The sequence below is a fragment of the Pyxicephalus adspersus genome, chromosome 6 (genome assembly GCF_032062135.1).
Source record: "Pyxicephalus adspersus chromosome 6, UCB_Pads_2.0, whole genome shotgun sequence".
Taxonomy (NCBI): domain Eukaryota; kingdom Metazoa; phylum Chordata; class Amphibia; order Anura; family Pyxicephalidae; genus Pyxicephalus; species Pyxicephalus adspersus.
In genome coordinates, this window is record NC_092863.1 from 8,230,591 (window position 1) to 8,249,075 (window position 18,485).

Consider the following 18,485-nt stretch of genomic DNA (forward strand, 5'->3'; position numbering starts at 1 on the left):
TCCTCCTCCTCCCTTCTCAGCACCATCCTAGTAGGCATGCGACTCTTCTTGGTAAGGTAAAGTGAGGTTAAATTATCATTTATTTCATCTAATTGCTTTTGTATTTATGTGCTTTAGTATTAAGTAGTGTTTAAATTATTTCATACAGCCCCATCAATGTATAATATGCCAATAACAATAGGATTTTTTTTTCATTGGAACGGATAATTATTTTCCTTTTTTTTCCTATAGGAAAATTTGTTTGGTAAAGTCCTGTTTGGTATAAGTCCAAGGATCTGGAACGGATTAGGGACTTATACCAAGGTACTACTGTACACAGTTCTCTACAATAAACCTTATAAAAAGTAATGTTTAAGATATGTGTGTGTGTGTGGGGGGGGGGAAACTGACATCAGCAATAAAGCTGTCCATCATCTACATTTCTAATATGAGAAAGTGCTGTCAGAGAATCCAGATATCATACAGGAAATGATGGTCAGAGACTGAGAACATTGTATAGGTGTGGTTAGAGTCTTCTTTGTTCAGCTTTACTGGTTCCTCTTTGTAACAGAGGTAATATTTCCAATTGATTGGCCAATGTGCAGGCTAGAGGTGGAAAGATGACAAAGGAAGGTGCAGTTCAGGAGCAAGAAATAGGTGTGTAACATGCCTAGTGCCAATTACAGCAGAAGTGTGTAAATGACAGGACAGGTTGTAAAACTTTATACATTTTAACTGTGTGTTTACCTGTTTGTGTGACAAGCAAGCCAACCATGTGAGAATGCAAATAAGCTAAAGTAGTTTAAAAACATTAAAATAAAAACTATCCTTACTTTGGAAGATCTTTAATTGTTTTTCCAAAATCAGGGTCTGGCTTGTGGTCCCCATCCTTTATCTGATGAGCTTCAGACACTCTCATTACCACGTAACGCTGGGAACCTGGAAAAATAGGTCACTCCATTAATAAATCACCCTTACTATTTTAATTATATTGCACAACAATATGGGAACTTAATACCAAGAAATATAGCTAGCAGTATTTGAAGGGCCAATCACACAAAACTAATATTTTAGTTATAAGTAGAACCTACTTCCTGTTTTGATGTAGAAGTGAGATCTACTTTACAAAATCCCTGACACTGTTCCTGCCCACCTGGGATTTTGGGGTGTCCTTGCCCACCTGTGTGTCTTTGGATTTTTCCTGTTACATTCTCCACAGCATATAATATATTAATATTAATAATAATAATAAAAAAATATTTATTGTAATAGAAAGGTGTGATTTTATTCATTCAGGGGACAAGATAAGAGTTGGGAGAGCACCAACAATTCTGCAAAACTGGTAGCAATGGACACCAACAATGACAATAATTCTCTCCAGAATATGGACATCTTCAGTTACTGTTCAATGTTTGCGAACAATCCTTTATATCTGTGTCATAGGGAAGATATATTAGTTTTATATTTATCATTGGTTTATCCAAGGAGGAGTCACTGATTATATTGCTTTAATAATTACTGTACCTGGCAGCTGCTGTGGGTAGCCCAGTATTGGGAAGGAAATGAGGAAGGCAGCTGCTCCAGCCCCCAGGAAGCCAATCCACCAGGCCCCGACCCATAGAGGGTTCTCCGGTGTCAGATGAGTGCTGCAATAAACATACACAAATAATAGGATTCACCAACCCTTCTTAAAGCAGACCTTACATCTTCAGGTGGTTTATAAAATACACATCTGGGCAAAAATATAAGACAAGCTCAGCGCATTTCTAAAACTCAGTTCTCCATGCTTTTCTTTTAGAAATGATGCTAGTACAGAAACATACCTATTGAGCCTGCAGGAATCTATCTATAGGGTGACCTGGATAGATGAAGACCTTCACAGAAATACTGGAAGTATTTTATTAACAATGTTTTACATGCTGTCAAAGTTGGTTGAATGTGAAGCACAGAGGGGCCAATTATCCCAATTTATTTATTTATGTATCTCTTTGCTCATTTAGGTCAAAGTGCAAGAGTATCTAGAATTCCCAGTTTACCTCTAGCTCCCTAATTTTGCTTTGCTATTCTGTATTTATAGCCTATGCAAACCTGGTATGTGACCTCCTACTAGGATACAGCTGCTCAGGACTAAGTGGCAAATCACAAGTACTGAACACTGCCATGTGAGGAAAGGATTGACATTATCCATAACATGTGCAAGCTAACAGTCATTCCAGGGGTGTCAAACTCCAATACATAGAGGGCCGAAATTAAAAACTTAGACCAAGTCGGGGGCCAAACTTGAAATTTATTGAAAAAATTGAGGAAGTTTACTAGATGTCGCCCGTGGGCCAGAGTTTGCCACCCCCTGAGTCATTCCAACACTAAGCTCTAGGTATAGAATAAAAGAAGAGAGTGTGGGGAAAGTATAGGAAGCATAAGTGAATCAGGGGATAGTCCATCAAGGTATTCTGTCAAATCAGCAGGCAAAATGTAAATGTGAAATAGATGAATCAACTTTTACCCACATTATTCTTTCTAAAGATGTGTGTCTCATTGGTTCAGTTTGCCAAATAATAGAGAAGGTTGCCACATAAATGGACTAAAATCATATAAAATAATGTAAAAAAAAATTTAAAAAAACAGCGCTATAAACACAGCATTGTTATATATGCACTAGATAACTATTTTAAAAATTATGATATGTGTTCCATGACGAATCATCAAACCAAATTTTAGTAAAAGTTAAGTTACTTTTTGTTTCAGATAGAGTAAGTAAAGGCAAAGGCTCTAATCAGGTTTAATCTGCCTTCTGTGTTTCAATTTTCCTCACTACTTGTCCTCTGGCCACAACAGGAAATGAGGAAATGAGAGTCCTCTTGTTACAAAGCAGGTACTTTTTTGATGCATAAGTTATTTTAGACACAGTAACATCACAACCAGGCATTTTTTTTCTATGCAATGCAGCCAAATATTGGCTGATGGGAGGGGCAGGAAGGGTGCTGTATGTTGATACCTGAAAAGCACCTTGGCTCAGAACTTTTGTAGAAAGCCTTGAGCCCTCATGCATGCTTGAAGATGTCTCTTAAGAAGAAGGCTGCAAATATCAAAATGCCTTGATGAGTGGATGCCTGGCTTAAGAAGTGGGCATTCCTAGCACGAGAACATTTGCATGCAGACTGCTCCAGGTAATGCTGACATGGATGCTGAACCTCCATAATTAAAAGAATTGGATTGCAATGTATAACAACCACAGGCTGGGGAGCAAAGGACTAGATGATATTGGATGGCCACTAAAAAGAGCATTACCCGAATTTTATTGGGCTTCTAACAGATTCTTATGCACATTGTTACTACCAGTACAAATGTGCAATACTAAAGGGAAGGATGATGTTTGGTTATAACTGTCACTCTTTGACACTGTGTTCTGAGAACCGGGGTTACTTTGTATAGATTTGTGTGTGAATAAATCCCTATCCACATGTCTAATATTTGTACAAACCCTCTATTGACTGAGAATGTGACGAAGAGGTTATTTCCATGCCTCATGCAAATATGTGTCATGCAAAATATTTCTGTGCAATCAGATGCCTTTTCAATGACACCTGCAGCAAAGTTTTTTCATTGGACTTGTGGCTAAAACCTGGAGGACAGAATAGTGTGTCTGTTGCTCCTAGCAAACAATTAGAATCCCACTGTCATTTGCTGGTGCTGTCAAGGCAGCAAAACCAAAGACTTATGAACCAACAAAGACATTTCAATTTCTCCTTTCTTTTGCTTAAATTATATGTAAAGCCTTCTTGGAAGTCCTAAAAAGATTGTAAAAGGGTGTATGTCTCACAGCTGAGAAGATTCACACATTGAACACTGTCACTGAGACAGAAAATAACAGGAAATTAAAATTTGTCATGAGAGTAAATGTTAGGAGGATACCTTATTAGAGCAAAATGTGGTGATAACTAAGTTGGGGTGTTCTTTACTTTGGGGAGATATTCTTTCATTTCTTTTGGCATTTTCAAAGTAGAAAGTGAAGGATAACCGATCAGGACACAGACTGAAAAATAAATGATCTGTTAGGGGTAATAACTCTCATGTCTGTCCCCATCCCCTTTGATACACAATGGTTGCAAGCACACAGGACAAAACCGCCGGTCTGTGCATAAGTAGAAGTTGTCACACAGAAACTAAAACAGAAGTGGGAAACATGGGGACACCAAAATATAAGCCTAAGCTAAGAAAACTGTTTAAACATATTTGTTGAACATTAGCACAATAGTAAATTAGTAGTAAATGAACTGATATGATAAATGATGTAAATGATAAGAAACATGCAGATAAAAAAGGGATACAGAGTTCAGTAACGCAGAGAATCTGACGCTCTTTGATCAGATATGACATTAAGGGTTAGCAAGCTTCTAGCACTGCCTGATTGCATTAATCAGAAAGTTCAATGTTTTCAGTGTAAGAAGGTGGTACTTACGGGGTGGTGATCTCAGTGTACATATTCAGGAAGAACCCCCCAAGCAGGTATCCTACAGCTGGGCCAACTATGGCTGCCGTGTAAAATATTCCTAAACAAAGAGGACAAAATGAGAAATAGGTTGATAAATGGCAGAAAAAAGTGGGTGGCCTGTATTGAACCATGAACCCAAACCTATTTTTAGACCTTTTGCAAGCCTGCATTTCCACAAACACATTTCAAAATCTTGTAGAAAGACATCCAAGAAGAGTAAAGGCTGGTATAGCTGCAAAGGGACATCCACAAAGTGCATATAATGGGCCTGATTTATGAAAGCTCTCCAAGACTGGAGACTGGATTCCAGCAAAACCCGAACTAGATTTCATAAAATAATTTCCTATTTGGCAAATGAGCCAGATCGGGTCCATTCCAGCTTTGCTGCATCACCCAGGTTCTCCAGTGATAGTCTATCTTCTCCAATCTTAGAGAGCTTTAATAAGTTAGGTCCAATATATTAATGCCTATGGAACAGTTGATAAAAAGGGGTAGATTCTCCTGAAAATAGTTTAAAAATTCTCAAAACTCAAAATAGAGAATAAAAAACTTTAATTAACTCAAATTGGGGTGTTCTGATATTCGAGTAATGTCTTACACAAGACTGCAGTGAATTAAATTTTATTTGGCACAAGAGAGATATTTGATGTTCCATAATGGTAAATGTGAAAAAAGTAAATAATGAAGCTTATTTGTCACAGCATGCAACAAGGAACAGTAGTGTCAAACTACAGGCAAAAAGAACATTTTTATTAACCTTCAAAACATGGTATACACATGACCCAAACATCTAGCCCAGGTATGGGCAAACTTCGGCCAGCGGGCTGTACACGGCCCAATAGGAGTGTTTCTCCGGCCTTGGCCGTTGCCACCCTGAGCAGGGTCAGGAGAAGGACCCTGCTGGGGGGGGGGGGCGCACCAGCCAGAGCCGCAGGACATGTCTCCCGGATCTGAGCCTGCGATGGGAGAGTGGGCAGGTTGTGTGCAATGATGTCATAACCCCGCCCACTCTCCCATCGGCCCAACCCTCTGTCAAATTGTTTTTCAGATTGTGGCCTCTGAGTCAAAAAGTTTTCCCACCCCTGATCTAGCCTGTTCTAAGCGGCTATCACATTAATTAATCTGTTGCTTAGCAAAGTGGCTATTGCGTTTGACGTACGTGGGACTTGAGAGTGGCTCAGGCCTAAAGTCGAGGTCTCTGTACAGTGTGGGTGGGTTTGGATCCTGTGGCTTCCAAGCTGCAACTAAGGATTAAAAATGTATACTGTGCTTACAGGCATTCACTATTGTCCATCTGAAAATCCAAACAGGTTGAACTCTCGCAAAAGTTAAGGGCGCAATTTCACTAGTATTGAAGTATCCTTCTGCTGGTCCTTTACTTACTTGTCCCTGATTCAGAGGGATATTAGCTGGGTACTTTGTCAGTGCAGCCATTCACCTGTCAAAATCTTCTGTACCAGTCCTGTACATTCACACTGCACTCCCAGTCTCCACTAAATCCTGCAAAGAGTGCAGCGCTTCAACAAAGTACCAATTCTATACAGAATTTCAGATAACATACACTATTCCTTCCACTGAAATGTTATCAAACTGCTGCCAATAAGCAAAGCAGGTGTAATGTCCCCAAATGGAAAACAAATAGAAAGCTACCTTTACACCATGATAAAAGTCTGCAGTTTGCTTTAGTCAGTACAGCAGAGAGGATTTCCAAAGATTGTGGGACACCAGCTGGCTGATCAGTTATGATCTCCTTACAGTGCTATTGTAGGTAAGCGTATAACATGCCTAAAGTGTTAGGGGAGGATAAGTACATGAAAAACACACTTATCCCTAATACAATCTCAAACGTAACAAACCAGTTGGCACTGCGCCATAAACTACCATTGCTTTATTTTTTAGAGTGAATATATTTTTTGTTTATTTATATATTAAAGTCAAGTGACAGGACTGTTCATCACACCCTTGGACTTTATCCTGATAAAAAGTGCCATTGATCATTCATAAATAGAGCCAAAGAACGTTGTGCACTGATAAGGAGAAACTTCGGGAAATTTTAGCATTTATATCAATGGCAATTTATATGAGATAAAATAGAATATAGATACATGCCTAAAATTTCAGGAATCAGGTAGCTACATCGACTAAATAGGAGACATATGTCTATGGTAGCCACTGTTCTGCAGCCAACTTCGGTCAAAGAACACAATCTATATGCAAAAAATTGAAAAGCCCATTCAGGTCTGTTTGCTCCCCAAGACAAAAGATGAGCATCACATAATGCCTGGCTACTTTTTCCTCGTCTATCTAATATGAATGCGTTAGCAAAACCAGGCCTCTAAACATGCAGTTAGGTTAATAGGCATTCCCTAAATTTCCCTTAGACTGTATTAAAAGACATAAGACTGGTAAGGTCATTGGATTGTGAGCTCCTTTGAGTGACAATTAGTGAATACTGGATAATAATGACAAAACCAGGTCCATATGTGTAAGGTTCTACCAATGCAGTTAGATCAATGCTAGATTAGATGCTGAAGACATTCCAAACAGTGGAGCTTGAGAACAGATCTGCAGAACTGTAACTGGGGTAATTACTATCCCTCAACTTTGAAGGAAAGACTTTTATTGGGCAAAACTAAAGTGTAAGAGTGTCACATTAAAATAAATCTGAAACAATAGGGTTGTCATTGTTGACTTCTAAAAAAATCTAGTTGGCTGGCTGTTATACTGACCCAATGGCTTCAATTCCCTGATTAGGGACAAGCAAAGCATAAAGCAGAACTTCAAGCCACTTAAATAGTATAATAGCTAGGCACGTAGGGTTTTGAAAAGATGCTGTGACATATTTCTTTCAATAACATAAATGAGTAAAAAAATGATGTATTAGTTAAGCATCTCAGTAATAGAAATACACCCAGTAAAGCACAGCCAAATGCACATCTCTGCTAATTATTGAGCACTTACATACATTATGCATGTATACTTTTCAGCTAATTACTGGAAAAAGCTTGGACATGCCAAAAACAATACCTTGGAACGATACAGCAATAAATGAATAGTCACAGCATAGAACCACTGTGAAGCTTGTACTCACCAATATACACTGGGGAATAACTAGACTTGACATTCTCATCCAGATAAGTGACTCCCAGTGTGTAGAGTGGTGTTGCTCCAATGCCGTGAAGAAATTGTCCCAACATGAAAACATAACGGTAGTAGGACAGTCTGGAGGCACGTTGAGAGACCCGATATGTATGATTGGACAAACACAATCCTGTATCTTCGGGAAAGTTCACCTCATACTCGCTGGTGCTGAAGTGTGGCAATGCAAAGACTAAGGAACCAATGCCCATTATTAACACTCCCCAGCCCAACCACCGAGGCTTGTGACCGTTTCCCCCAAAGTAACTAACAAATGTCAGGCACACACAGGCCGCTATGTCATAGGAGCTGGCGATTAGTCCGCTATGGTAGCTGTGCAGGTCAAACCTTCGTTCTATGGAGGTGATGACTGTGTTGATGAAACCATTTACCACCATGCCCTGGAGAAATGAGGCCGTGCAGAGAAACAAGAGCACTCCTTTGGATGTGTTGAATACTTGCAAGAAGGAAGGCTTAAAGGCACCCCAGCCACACAAGTTCTCACTTTCGGAAGGTATAAAATTGATCTCACATGGATCATCCCCATAGAGAGCTTTCTTGGTACAGGTTTCATCATACAGGCTTTCATTGTACGAATCTGGAGTCCTAGCTGCATCAGAATGCAATGACGTCTTTGAGAGTAGGGCATCCGCTTGTTCGCTTCCATCCGGACTGGCCAAGCTGTATTCACTGATGCTTTGGGAGTGTTCAACAAAGGAAAGCAGCTCTTGTTTAGAATTAAAAGAACTTTCCGTGGAGAGATGATGGGGCATTTCACAGGGAAATGGTTGAAGTTGTGGTTTTCACTTTCCGTGGGTTAAAAATGTTTTGCACGCTCAGGAAGAACAAACGTTCCTGTATAAAACAAAACAAAAACATCAGCCGATATTATACCATTCCAGAAATAAGCAGAAGAAATTTTAAATCATGAATCTCCTGCAGGCTAAGGGAGACAACACATTTCTAGATACACATTGAGGAACCTTGGCTGGTTTGGTCTGCACATCTGCTCAGCATCATCAAGGCTTCAGAGATTCAGTAACATAAGGAAATGAGTTTGCTGTGCCGTTTGCCTTCTAGCCAGTGACAGGTGGAAACTGGTTGGTTTAGAAGAGCAGTACAAATTATCCTTTGTGCTAACCTGTTTTTAGGTAGACTTAAACCCTATTAAATGATTGCCATTTTTGTAAATAATTGTTTGCATTTCTTTCATTGTGGGCCATGGATACCTAATGTTTTTTGAAATAGCCTCTTGCATCAAAAACTCACGTGAGAGCACATTTGCTGCATCTAATATGAGGAGTTATCACTCTCCCTGTAGAATTTTGTTTTATATTACTATAAATGCAACTCTGCCTATCAGGCTTTACCTCTAACTAAAATGTCACTCTTGGGTGGCCTGATCCTTTATTACTACATCAATGTTCCCACATGTTCTATTGGACATGCCATTTACCTATAAAAATTCTGCAGCTGTTTCCATTAAGTTGCACAATATGACTTTTTTTTTACTTTAATTCTACCTAATCCCTAGCCGAAACTGTGTGATACATAGTGACTCTTCTTTATCAGCAGTTTAAGTGATACTGATCAGAAGATTTTTCATATTCATCATACAGCTTCTCCCATGCTGTCAGTAAACAAAAAAGGAAACTCTTCAAACCACAAGTCTGGTGACCTGAGTAACCCTTAGGATTCTTACAGTATACTTCTCATTACCTTCAAGAATTCCATGCAATGAAAAATCCTAGAGACTTCTTATACATGTACAAATTTGAGGACAGATCATAAAAATTATTAGGTTTATTTTAAATACAGTTATTAACATGGATGGACCCTTTGACAGAAGTTAATAGACCTTTGCTGGGTTGTTCAATCTTTCCATGTACCCTGGAGATAACACATTTCCCTTTTTCTTCTACCAAGATGCCTTGCTAAGCCTTAATGGGACAGTGAAAAAAGTTATAAATCAGTTATTATATAAAATCTAGTAACTAATCTTCCAAGACCCCTATACTGTGATGTCCGTGTGGTCCCTGCTGGAGATTACTGATTCATTTTTGTTCTTGATACCAAATGACAGCCTGCTGGGGGCATGTATGACCGCAACACCCAAAAAAAAAATGAGGCTGATAAAATAATGTCCCTGCTTGAGAAGTGTTCTAATGTCATCCTCCACAAAGGCAGAGAGCATAAAATGTGCATGACCCTGATATACTATAGTTCTGCTTTGAAAATGAGTGATCAGAAGTGTCATTGTTGAAGAAATTGCGGGTTCTTTCTGTCTACATGCACTTCAGCGATAGCTAAATAGCATTTGTCAGTGCCCATTCCCCACAATCACTAGAGTCAGGGTGTTGTCACCTTCTAACAGGATGTGCCTTACAAGGCCCTCTATGGCAGGATAACCAGGTATTAGAACTTTTGATGGAACAACATTGAAAATGACTTTGGAAATGACATTACCAGAATAAAGCTTATATGGGACTGATTGAGTTTCCATCTACTTAAAGGCCTTTATTGGGTTTCCCAAGCTTCATAATGACACCAACTCCTCCATTTTAAATACTGCATTTTATTTTCTGCCATCAACTTGTTTTAGTATTCTAGCAAAATGATTAGTTCTGTCACTCTGATTATATCAGAGAACATGGAAAAGCATTTTAATCTAATGAAGTTTCTTGTTTCCAATGCATCAAGCTACAAGCATAGAACAGAAGAGATGTAAAAGGAAGGCAGGTGTCTGACCGATAGTAACCTCAAATGATGCGACTCCTCTTACAGGCTGTCTGGCATATACAGAATGGAGAACAGTTTATGAGCAGACCAAAATCCCATGGCACACCCAGCAGTCAGAACAAATGATATTAATGTGCATCAGCAGCTGAATAGGGGACAGAGAGAATCCCATATCTGCAGACTGTGCAGAAGAGGGAGGGATGCAATGATTCTGCATTATGCAGACATCACAGTTCTGCATCCAACCTATGAACCTATCCAACCTGCACAGAGAGAGTCAGATGTTGTTTCTTACCCTATCATCTGACTCTTTTAGCTATATTTAAAGGTGCATGCCAAGCTCCTGAAAATGTTGAATTTAATAAGCTTGTCATTGCTAATCTTATATCTGAAAATTTTACATACCTGGCCGCCATGCTATGGAACCATCTTCAACATTTTCATTTACCTATTACTGTGATATGGAGTTTTGACAGAAGCTGTGTACAGATGCTTTTTTTTATTCACTGCAACAAACGTTTATAATTGTGTAGAGCAGCCTTTTCTGACCTTTTTACCATGGGGGAACCCGTGAAATAATTTTCAGGTCTTCAGAGGAAGCCTTGGTATAATTATTATATCCACAGATCACAGTACATTAGCATGGTGGTCAGTGGGAAGAATCTCAACCTTACAGATAGCTAAATAGATGGGTTTAGGGTAACCGAGAAGTAAAAACTGCTCAGTGCTCAAGGAACCCCCCGTAATCTCTGGAAGAACCTGGCACAGGGCCTCCGTAAAATTGTACCATGATGTTTAGTGATCCACCATGGCCCACCACTAAATTATTAGCCAATGTTGTTTTTAAGTCGGAGAACATAGCAGGGCATCTTCCGCTTGACCCCCCCTTTATAGAAAAGAACAACACTGTTTGCACATTGCTTGTTTCTTATCCAACAACAATTATTAAGCACATGTATTAGATCATCAGTGAAGCAGGGTAATCCTGCAAACCTGGAATACCTGGTCAAGTGCTGAAAAATCCAACCCCCAGAAACACTATGAACTTACTACATGGTGATCAATACAGCCGGCTAATTTATGAATTGCCCCTTGGATTTCCATTGATAAACATTATTTAAACATAGTCTTTAGGTTGTAAATGGCCAATCCATCAAGGATAACTATTTTATGATGTTGACATACACTATACAAAACAGAACATAAAATAAAATGTTCCAGGGAAGAGTCATGGCAAATGTACCTGTCTGATGAAAAAGCAAAAACATTAGTAATTTGCTAATGGGACAACTCCATTCCAGTTTTTTTTTTAATCATCCATGTTCACTGATAAATGTGTATCCTCTCCAGTCTTGTAGAGCCTTAATAAATCAGGGCCATTGGATCTAAACACAGTCAGTCAACAACTGACTGTTTGCAGAAGAAAACCATTTGCAGAAGAAAACCATTAATGGAAGCCCCCATGAGAGGTGAACTTTATACTATAGCAGGGGTCAGACCTTTTTTTGCTGAATGACTTAAATTGGTATACCAGCAATCCTCTTCTTAAATGAATCAAGTTGTTGACTGGTTAGCCCTAAATCCAAGTGTGCAACATATGTGGGTGCTTGGTTCCAGCACCATCCTCTGCAGGTTTTAGTGAACAGCATGGAGTCATGCAACAAGAGGAGGCACTCCTATCCAGGTCAGCTGTAATGCTTTGCCAGATAACTGATTGCTTTCCTTGCTGCCTGGATTTACACTTTAATGTAGAAGAGCAAAGAGCAATGATGATCTATTGAATGTGGTAGTTCCAGCACTTCCACATTTACAGACCTGGAACCATCTTTCAGATAAGGAATTCTGATGTTCTGATGCTATGGTCTTTCTCTTCTCATATCAAATCACAAAACAGCGAAGCTGTGCAGTTTGTGAGCATTAATTTCAAATTGGTAAATCTAAATTTATGATAAGTTTCTGGTGGAAAAAGTACTAGTTTAGGCAGAAAGTACTCTATAAACTCTATGCCACTGCCTGCAATTTATTTATATATATATATTTATATTGTGACGGAGTGTCCCTAAAATGTCAGGAAAAAGTGTTAAAGGCTCCAGGGAAATGAAAGTGACTAGGTTTGAATGGGTTTCTTAGAAAGAAAAAATATGTTCTATAGGGCCCTAGAGCCAGCCAAGGGAGTGAAAGGGTGGGTTCCTCGGCCCGACCCAATCCTGACTTGGGTTATGTGCACCTGCACTTAGGTGCATATTAAGAGGGAATTGATCAGCAAGAGGCTGAGAGAGAGCCAGAGTGGGTTCCAGGCTGAGAAGGAGCCAGAGTGGATTCCAGGCCCAGAGAGAGACAGAGTGGATTCCAGGCCCAGAGAGAGCCAGTGTGGATTCCAGAGAGAGTCAGAGTGAGTTCAAGGCTGAGAGAGAGCCAGAGTGGATTCCGGGTCCAGAGAGAGCCAGAGTGGATTCCAAGCCGAGAGAGAGCCAGAGGGTTCCAGGCCGAGAGAGAGCCAGAAGGTTCCAGGCCGAGAGAGAGCCAGGGGGTTCCAGGCAAGCCACCGGCCAAACAGTACTACAAAACTGTAAGTGGAACAGTACTGATATAGTGAATGTGTTAGTAAGAGAGGCACCTAAGTGAGGTAGCCAGAGGCTCAGCCAGGCTACTGTTTATTGTGTTTTTTGGGAAGCTGTGGAGTGTGCTGTAACACCAGGCTAAAAGAATAACTGTTGTTATTTTGGACTAGAGTCTGCTGGCTCTAATCTGCCCTTTAAGCATCCCGTTACCATGAGCACCCCCCAGTGATCTATCAATATATATATATATATATATATATATACAGGATTAAAATGCAAGTCACAGTGTGCAGTGTAGTAGAATGTGATGCACTCCCTTATTTAAATGTAAGATCACCACAACTCATTGTGAGTCAGGCTGTGTCTGTGCCCACTCTTACCACTGAAAGAGGGGAAGTAGTAAGTACACAAATACATCTTCTTTTATACATCCACATAGTCATGATGATGCTATTGGGAAACAATATCTTATTTATAATGTTATGTTCCTGGAACCATACTGGGGTGCTGTTGTAATACCAATTTGGTTCTGCTTAGCACACAAGCCATTGGCAGCCTTAGAGCTGTAGAGAAGGAAGGGATCAAAGGTCATTCCTTGGCAGCACTCATCTAATGGCCTATGACAATGGTTTTACCTGTTTTTTTCCAATACACAATCAGAGGTTTAATCATCCCAGGAAGTGTGGCACATTGAAGTGATTTGGCATGGTTATTGACTCTAAATGACATGACTCTGAGCACAAACTTCTCTTTACAAGAAAAGACAAAAAGTGTAGACAAGAGTTACCTAAATATCTAACTGAAACAACAACTTCATGAAATGTTTAGCAAAGGGATGCCACCACTTACTATCCCACAATGCAATAAAAAAAGAATAGAACTGGAAGCAGGGGCCCTATGATCATATATTTTTTGTAATGCCTGGTTTACTTTACTTACACAAGCTTATGCAGGCTAACTTTAGTGACACAATAGGTAAACCGAAATGAGGCTTGCATAGGTTCTCTAACACGTTTTCAAGGATGCCTTCCTATTACTTGTCAAAGGTTACTGGACACCAGTTCATGTAATTTAATGTGTTCCCTTCTGTGTATTCTATGTGCATCTGTACAGTAATGCTGTATGTAACAGTGTAAGTATTGAGCAGGGTGGGTTTAAGAGGCAGCCAGGTACATTGCGTAAATATATGTCTTAACATATATCCTGCTGATTGTTAATGTTGTATAGGTCTTTATGCTTTCACCTGTGTGAAATATATGTCTCTTAGATCAGAAGTTATGTTAGCCAGCTCCTAGCCGAGCAATAGATTGTGACAAACTGGGCTGATCTGGGTGGCAGCCATCCATGTGATTGGAAGGATCTGTGTCCTCTCGGTTTCATTTTGTTCAGCCTGTCGCGGAAGCCACCTATAACAAAATTACAGGAGAAAGGAGCAGGCCTACGTGATAGGCTGAAATAAATGACAGGACACTGACCATTTCTGTCAAAGCAAAGACTGCAACTGATGAGGACGGACGTTCTCCCGCCTTGGCCAGTCCATGGAAAAACTTTTTTGCATGAAATAGGTCCATGGCCCAAAAAAAGTTGGGGATCGATGTCATACATTGCAAGCTCCTTAGGCAGAGGTTCTCCCCTCCTCCCATGTAATTGTTTGTAGTTATCTGTCATTTGCAACCTCCATTTATTGTACATTGCTGTGTAATATGTGGGTAATATGTTTGATAAGATATATAACACTTAGTTTATTGGAATGTAGAGATTAATTTTCACTTCCTTGACCACTGTACAACTACCACCAGGGTAGTGATGTGGCCTCTTGATAAGAGGAGGGGCACTTGCATGTTTCCTTTGTAAATTTCAAAGCTTTCAATAAATTCACCATTGGTGGTATTTCCCTGCATGGGTACCTTGGACTTAGTATTCTAAGAGGTGGATAAATGTATATATGATTCCAATTTAGAAGACATCATCTGGGGCTTGCATAGACAACAGGCACGCCTCACAAAAGTAAGACCCCGGCTGAACAGTATTAAGCACCGGGGATACCCTGGCCCTTTAATGTGTTCAGTTCTGCCTTGAAAATGTAGATTTAAGGCCATCTGTATCAGAAGGCCACACAGACACAAAGTCAGCTTAACCTCTAGAGTCAGAGCTAAGTGGATTGCGCTGCACCAGGATCAGGCTTAAGAACCTAGCTGAAAAGTAGCTGCACAAGCAGCTCATGACCACAGGCCACAGCATCTGATTTGTATGAGATGCAGCAATGGTAACCAGCTAACTTATTACTAAGAAGACAAGCCTACCACAAAGATCTGATCTCTGTTCTCAAGAAGTTATGTCTTATGTCAAGAGGTTTGGTGACCTACCTGTCCAATTCCCATGAAAAATAGTCATAAATTACTAACACCTGATACGTGGGCCATGTCCCTCTATGTAATGATGCATAGCAATAGGAAAATGCATGGTCAGTGTCAATTTATTTTTGTTTCATGTAATTTCCCAGCAGAAGCCTTGTGTGCAATCACATGGCCTAATTCAGTGGCAGGGCCCTGTACTACATGACAATATGTGACAGACACATGCTCTTGTAGTCAGATCTAGAACTAAAAAAGAAACTGGAGACCTTGAAGTCATCATATAAAGTGACTCACCATGTGGTCTAATATGTGTGGGTGTGTATGTAAAAGGTTAGATGCACGTTCCTGGTGTTACAGAGATGTACAAGTATCACATGATTTAAGGGCTGGGACTGGGCAGACTGAAGTTTTATGTCCATTTCAGGTATCTGCTCGTGTTCTTATAAAATGCTGAACTGAGCTATGTAAGCCACAGGTGGAAGCATAAAGTTGGGTATGAAAGACCACTTAACTCTGGTAGTGGAACCTCAGTGCAACCTCATTGCTCTCCTCAACTTAGCCAAGGGAACAAAGCTAAGTTTAGGCTGGCAGTGATGTTGCAGTACAGTTACAGCTTTCTCATACCTGTGAACTCACACACATGTAGTGTCTCACCTGTGCCTGCCCAAACAATCAAAGCACATATCTATGCTAGCATTGTACCCAGCTATAAACCTCTACCCGAAAGATCTGATGTCATTTTGTAAAGCTCTGATCTCCTGCAGCCTTAGCCAGCTCCTATTTGCACTCCAGCAAAGGCTCATTATGGTGGGTTTCCTGATGATGACAACTATAGACCACAAACGCTTCATATACATTGATGTAGCCACTTATATTTCTCATCAGAGGAACTTGTGACAATGCAGTAACAGAATTACCTATACCAGGAAGTGACGGATAATTATACCTTGACAATGCATACTATGCCATGTGGTCTAAAGGATACCTCCGCTTTTACCCACAGGCATGATAAGGTTAAAAACAGTTTTTTACAGTTTTCTATTCCCTATCCAAAAGTTGTCTCCTTATATGACCAACTCTCAGAACTTTAGCTGCCTCCCAACAAGGTGTTCAGACCTATATGTACCATAATGCCACCTTTTACTGCACGATTCAAAGCAAACTTGCCCTCTATAAATATGGAAATGAATTGTCATTGTTATTGCTAAATACTCAGAGAACTCTATTTGGAAACCCTGTGTATAACATCAGCATAGGGCCAGGAAATTTAGACAGTGCTCAGTGCTAGGGATCTGCCCATCATCTATTCCACATGGCTTCACCCTGATTCTATTATAGTCATTTTATTCCAGGGAAGGAACAGATTGATGGGCTGCTGTCTATCCAAGGCTCTATAACTGCTCTATAGGAGGGGAGGAGGTGCATGGCCAGTGTAGCACATGACAATATTTTAGTATTTTGTAGCAATTCATCAATCTATGCATATGTACGATGACTATAAAAATATGTACTATAAGTATATATATATATATATATATATGTACTATGACTATCAAAATATGTACTATGACTATAAAAATATGTACTATAACAATATATATATATGTACTATGACTATAAAAATATGTACTATGACTATATGTATATGTACTATGACTATATAAATATGTACTATGACTATATAATTATGTACTATGACTATATGTATATGTACAATGACTATATAAATATGTACTATGACTATACATATGTAATATGACTATATAAATATGTACTATGAATAACTAATTATGTACTATGACTATATATATATATGTACTATGAATATATAATTATGTACGATGACTATATATATATATTTGTAATATGATCAGGCAGCAGGCTGATAACATGGTGATGTACATACCTGTGTATAGGTGATGTAGATCCCTTTCTGGTAGATGAGGATGATCCCACTGATGATGATGATGATGGTGATGATGATGCAGGTGGTCCTCCCGGCTTCCTTCAGCTCACCTCTGCCTCTCCTCTGGTGCCAGACACAGTTTTCATTGACACACCGGGCTCCTCCCATTCCCGCACCGACTGACATCCCCTCCGGCCAATAAGCGGCTAGCAAGCGCTGGCCTTATCGCTTATGAACCAATGGGGATCGAGCTGTCAGGCGAGCCCCCCTTATTTCGGCAATGACAGCTGGCCGTGCGCCCAAAAAAAAAAAAAAAAAAAGCGTCAGCATCAAGGAGAGCGATAGACGTGATGTCAGAGCCCCGCCCCTTTTATTTCTTCTATGGATAAAAATATGAGAGAACGTAAGGTCGCCGATACAGCGCTAGGGAGGTCACGTGACCTGGGAGTGAGCGCGGGAAGCGTGCCTAAGGGCTGTGAGGACTCGTTACCCCAATGACAGGGGGCAAAAATGTCAATTTGGGGTAACTAGTGCAGCCCAGAAGAACAGAAGGTGGAGTATTATATCTAATAAATCCGTTCAGTCCAGCACAGCCATAATAATAATTGTATCATTGTTCAGTTGTTTTTTTATTTTTAATAATAACTTCATTACCAGTGTATAGGGTTTGATGAAATAGTGTTTGTTACATCAAATATTAGAAGGAATAGTACCACAAGTTTTGTCACATGGATTCAAAGTAATAGGATTCCCTAAAGTTTGCTTTGGTGTTGGTGTGGCTGCTCCTAATGACGGAAATTTCTGCAAATTATTATCATGAAACAATGCCGATGTTTGTTCTGGGCACGTACGTTTAAAAACAAATAATAATAAAACCCAAATAAATAAAACAACAACAATCATATATATATTTTCATTTTTCATCTCTCTGCAAAGAATTCCTTCCATATGCAGAGATTTGTCCAGCTCACATACTCCCCTGCCCACCCACCATAGCCCAATGCAGCAACCACCAACCCTTCTTTTCCCCAATGTCCAGGTCACGTGACAGGTTCTCTTCACCCTCTGGCTGTTCCTAAATGGTGTGGAGAGCTGTGTCATCATATAGCGATCAGGGGGTCCGAGGGAGGGACACCAGGGGCCCTTGGGAGAGTCAATCAACCCGAAAGGGGAACATGGTGTTTATCAGCCGGACTTTCGTATTTTCATATCCTGCTGCTTTGAGGGTAATTTTGCCCATATTATGCCGATTGCTAAAATTACACCCGCTCACATCAAGAAATCGCCCCAAATTGTCCAGAGGGGGCGCAAGT

At 40.0% G+C, this 18,485-nt stretch overlaps 1 protein-coding gene across 1 annotated transcript in view; it reads right to left on the reverse strand.

Moving 5' to 3' along the window:
• SLCO4A1 (solute carrier organic anion transporter family member 4A1) overlaps positions 1-17,377 on the reverse strand; it is a 31,067-nt gene extending 13,690 nt beyond the window's left edge. Inside the window, exons 1-5 of the mRNA XM_072414442.1 lie at positions 17,173-17,377; positions 7,563-8,464; positions 4,439-4,529; positions 1,504-1,625; positions 813-918 (exon numbers count right to left, since the gene is read on the reverse strand). Of these exons, the coding sequence (XP_072270543.1) occupies positions 813-918; positions 1,504-1,625; positions 4,439-4,529; positions 7,563-8,382 (1,139 nt within the window). The 5' untranslated portion in view covers positions 8,383-8,464; positions 17,173-17,377. The remainder of the gene's footprint in view (positions 1-812; positions 919-1,503; positions 1,626-4,438; positions 4,530-7,562; positions 8,465-17,172) is intronic.
• Positions 17,378-18,485: the final 1,108 nt, after the last annotated feature.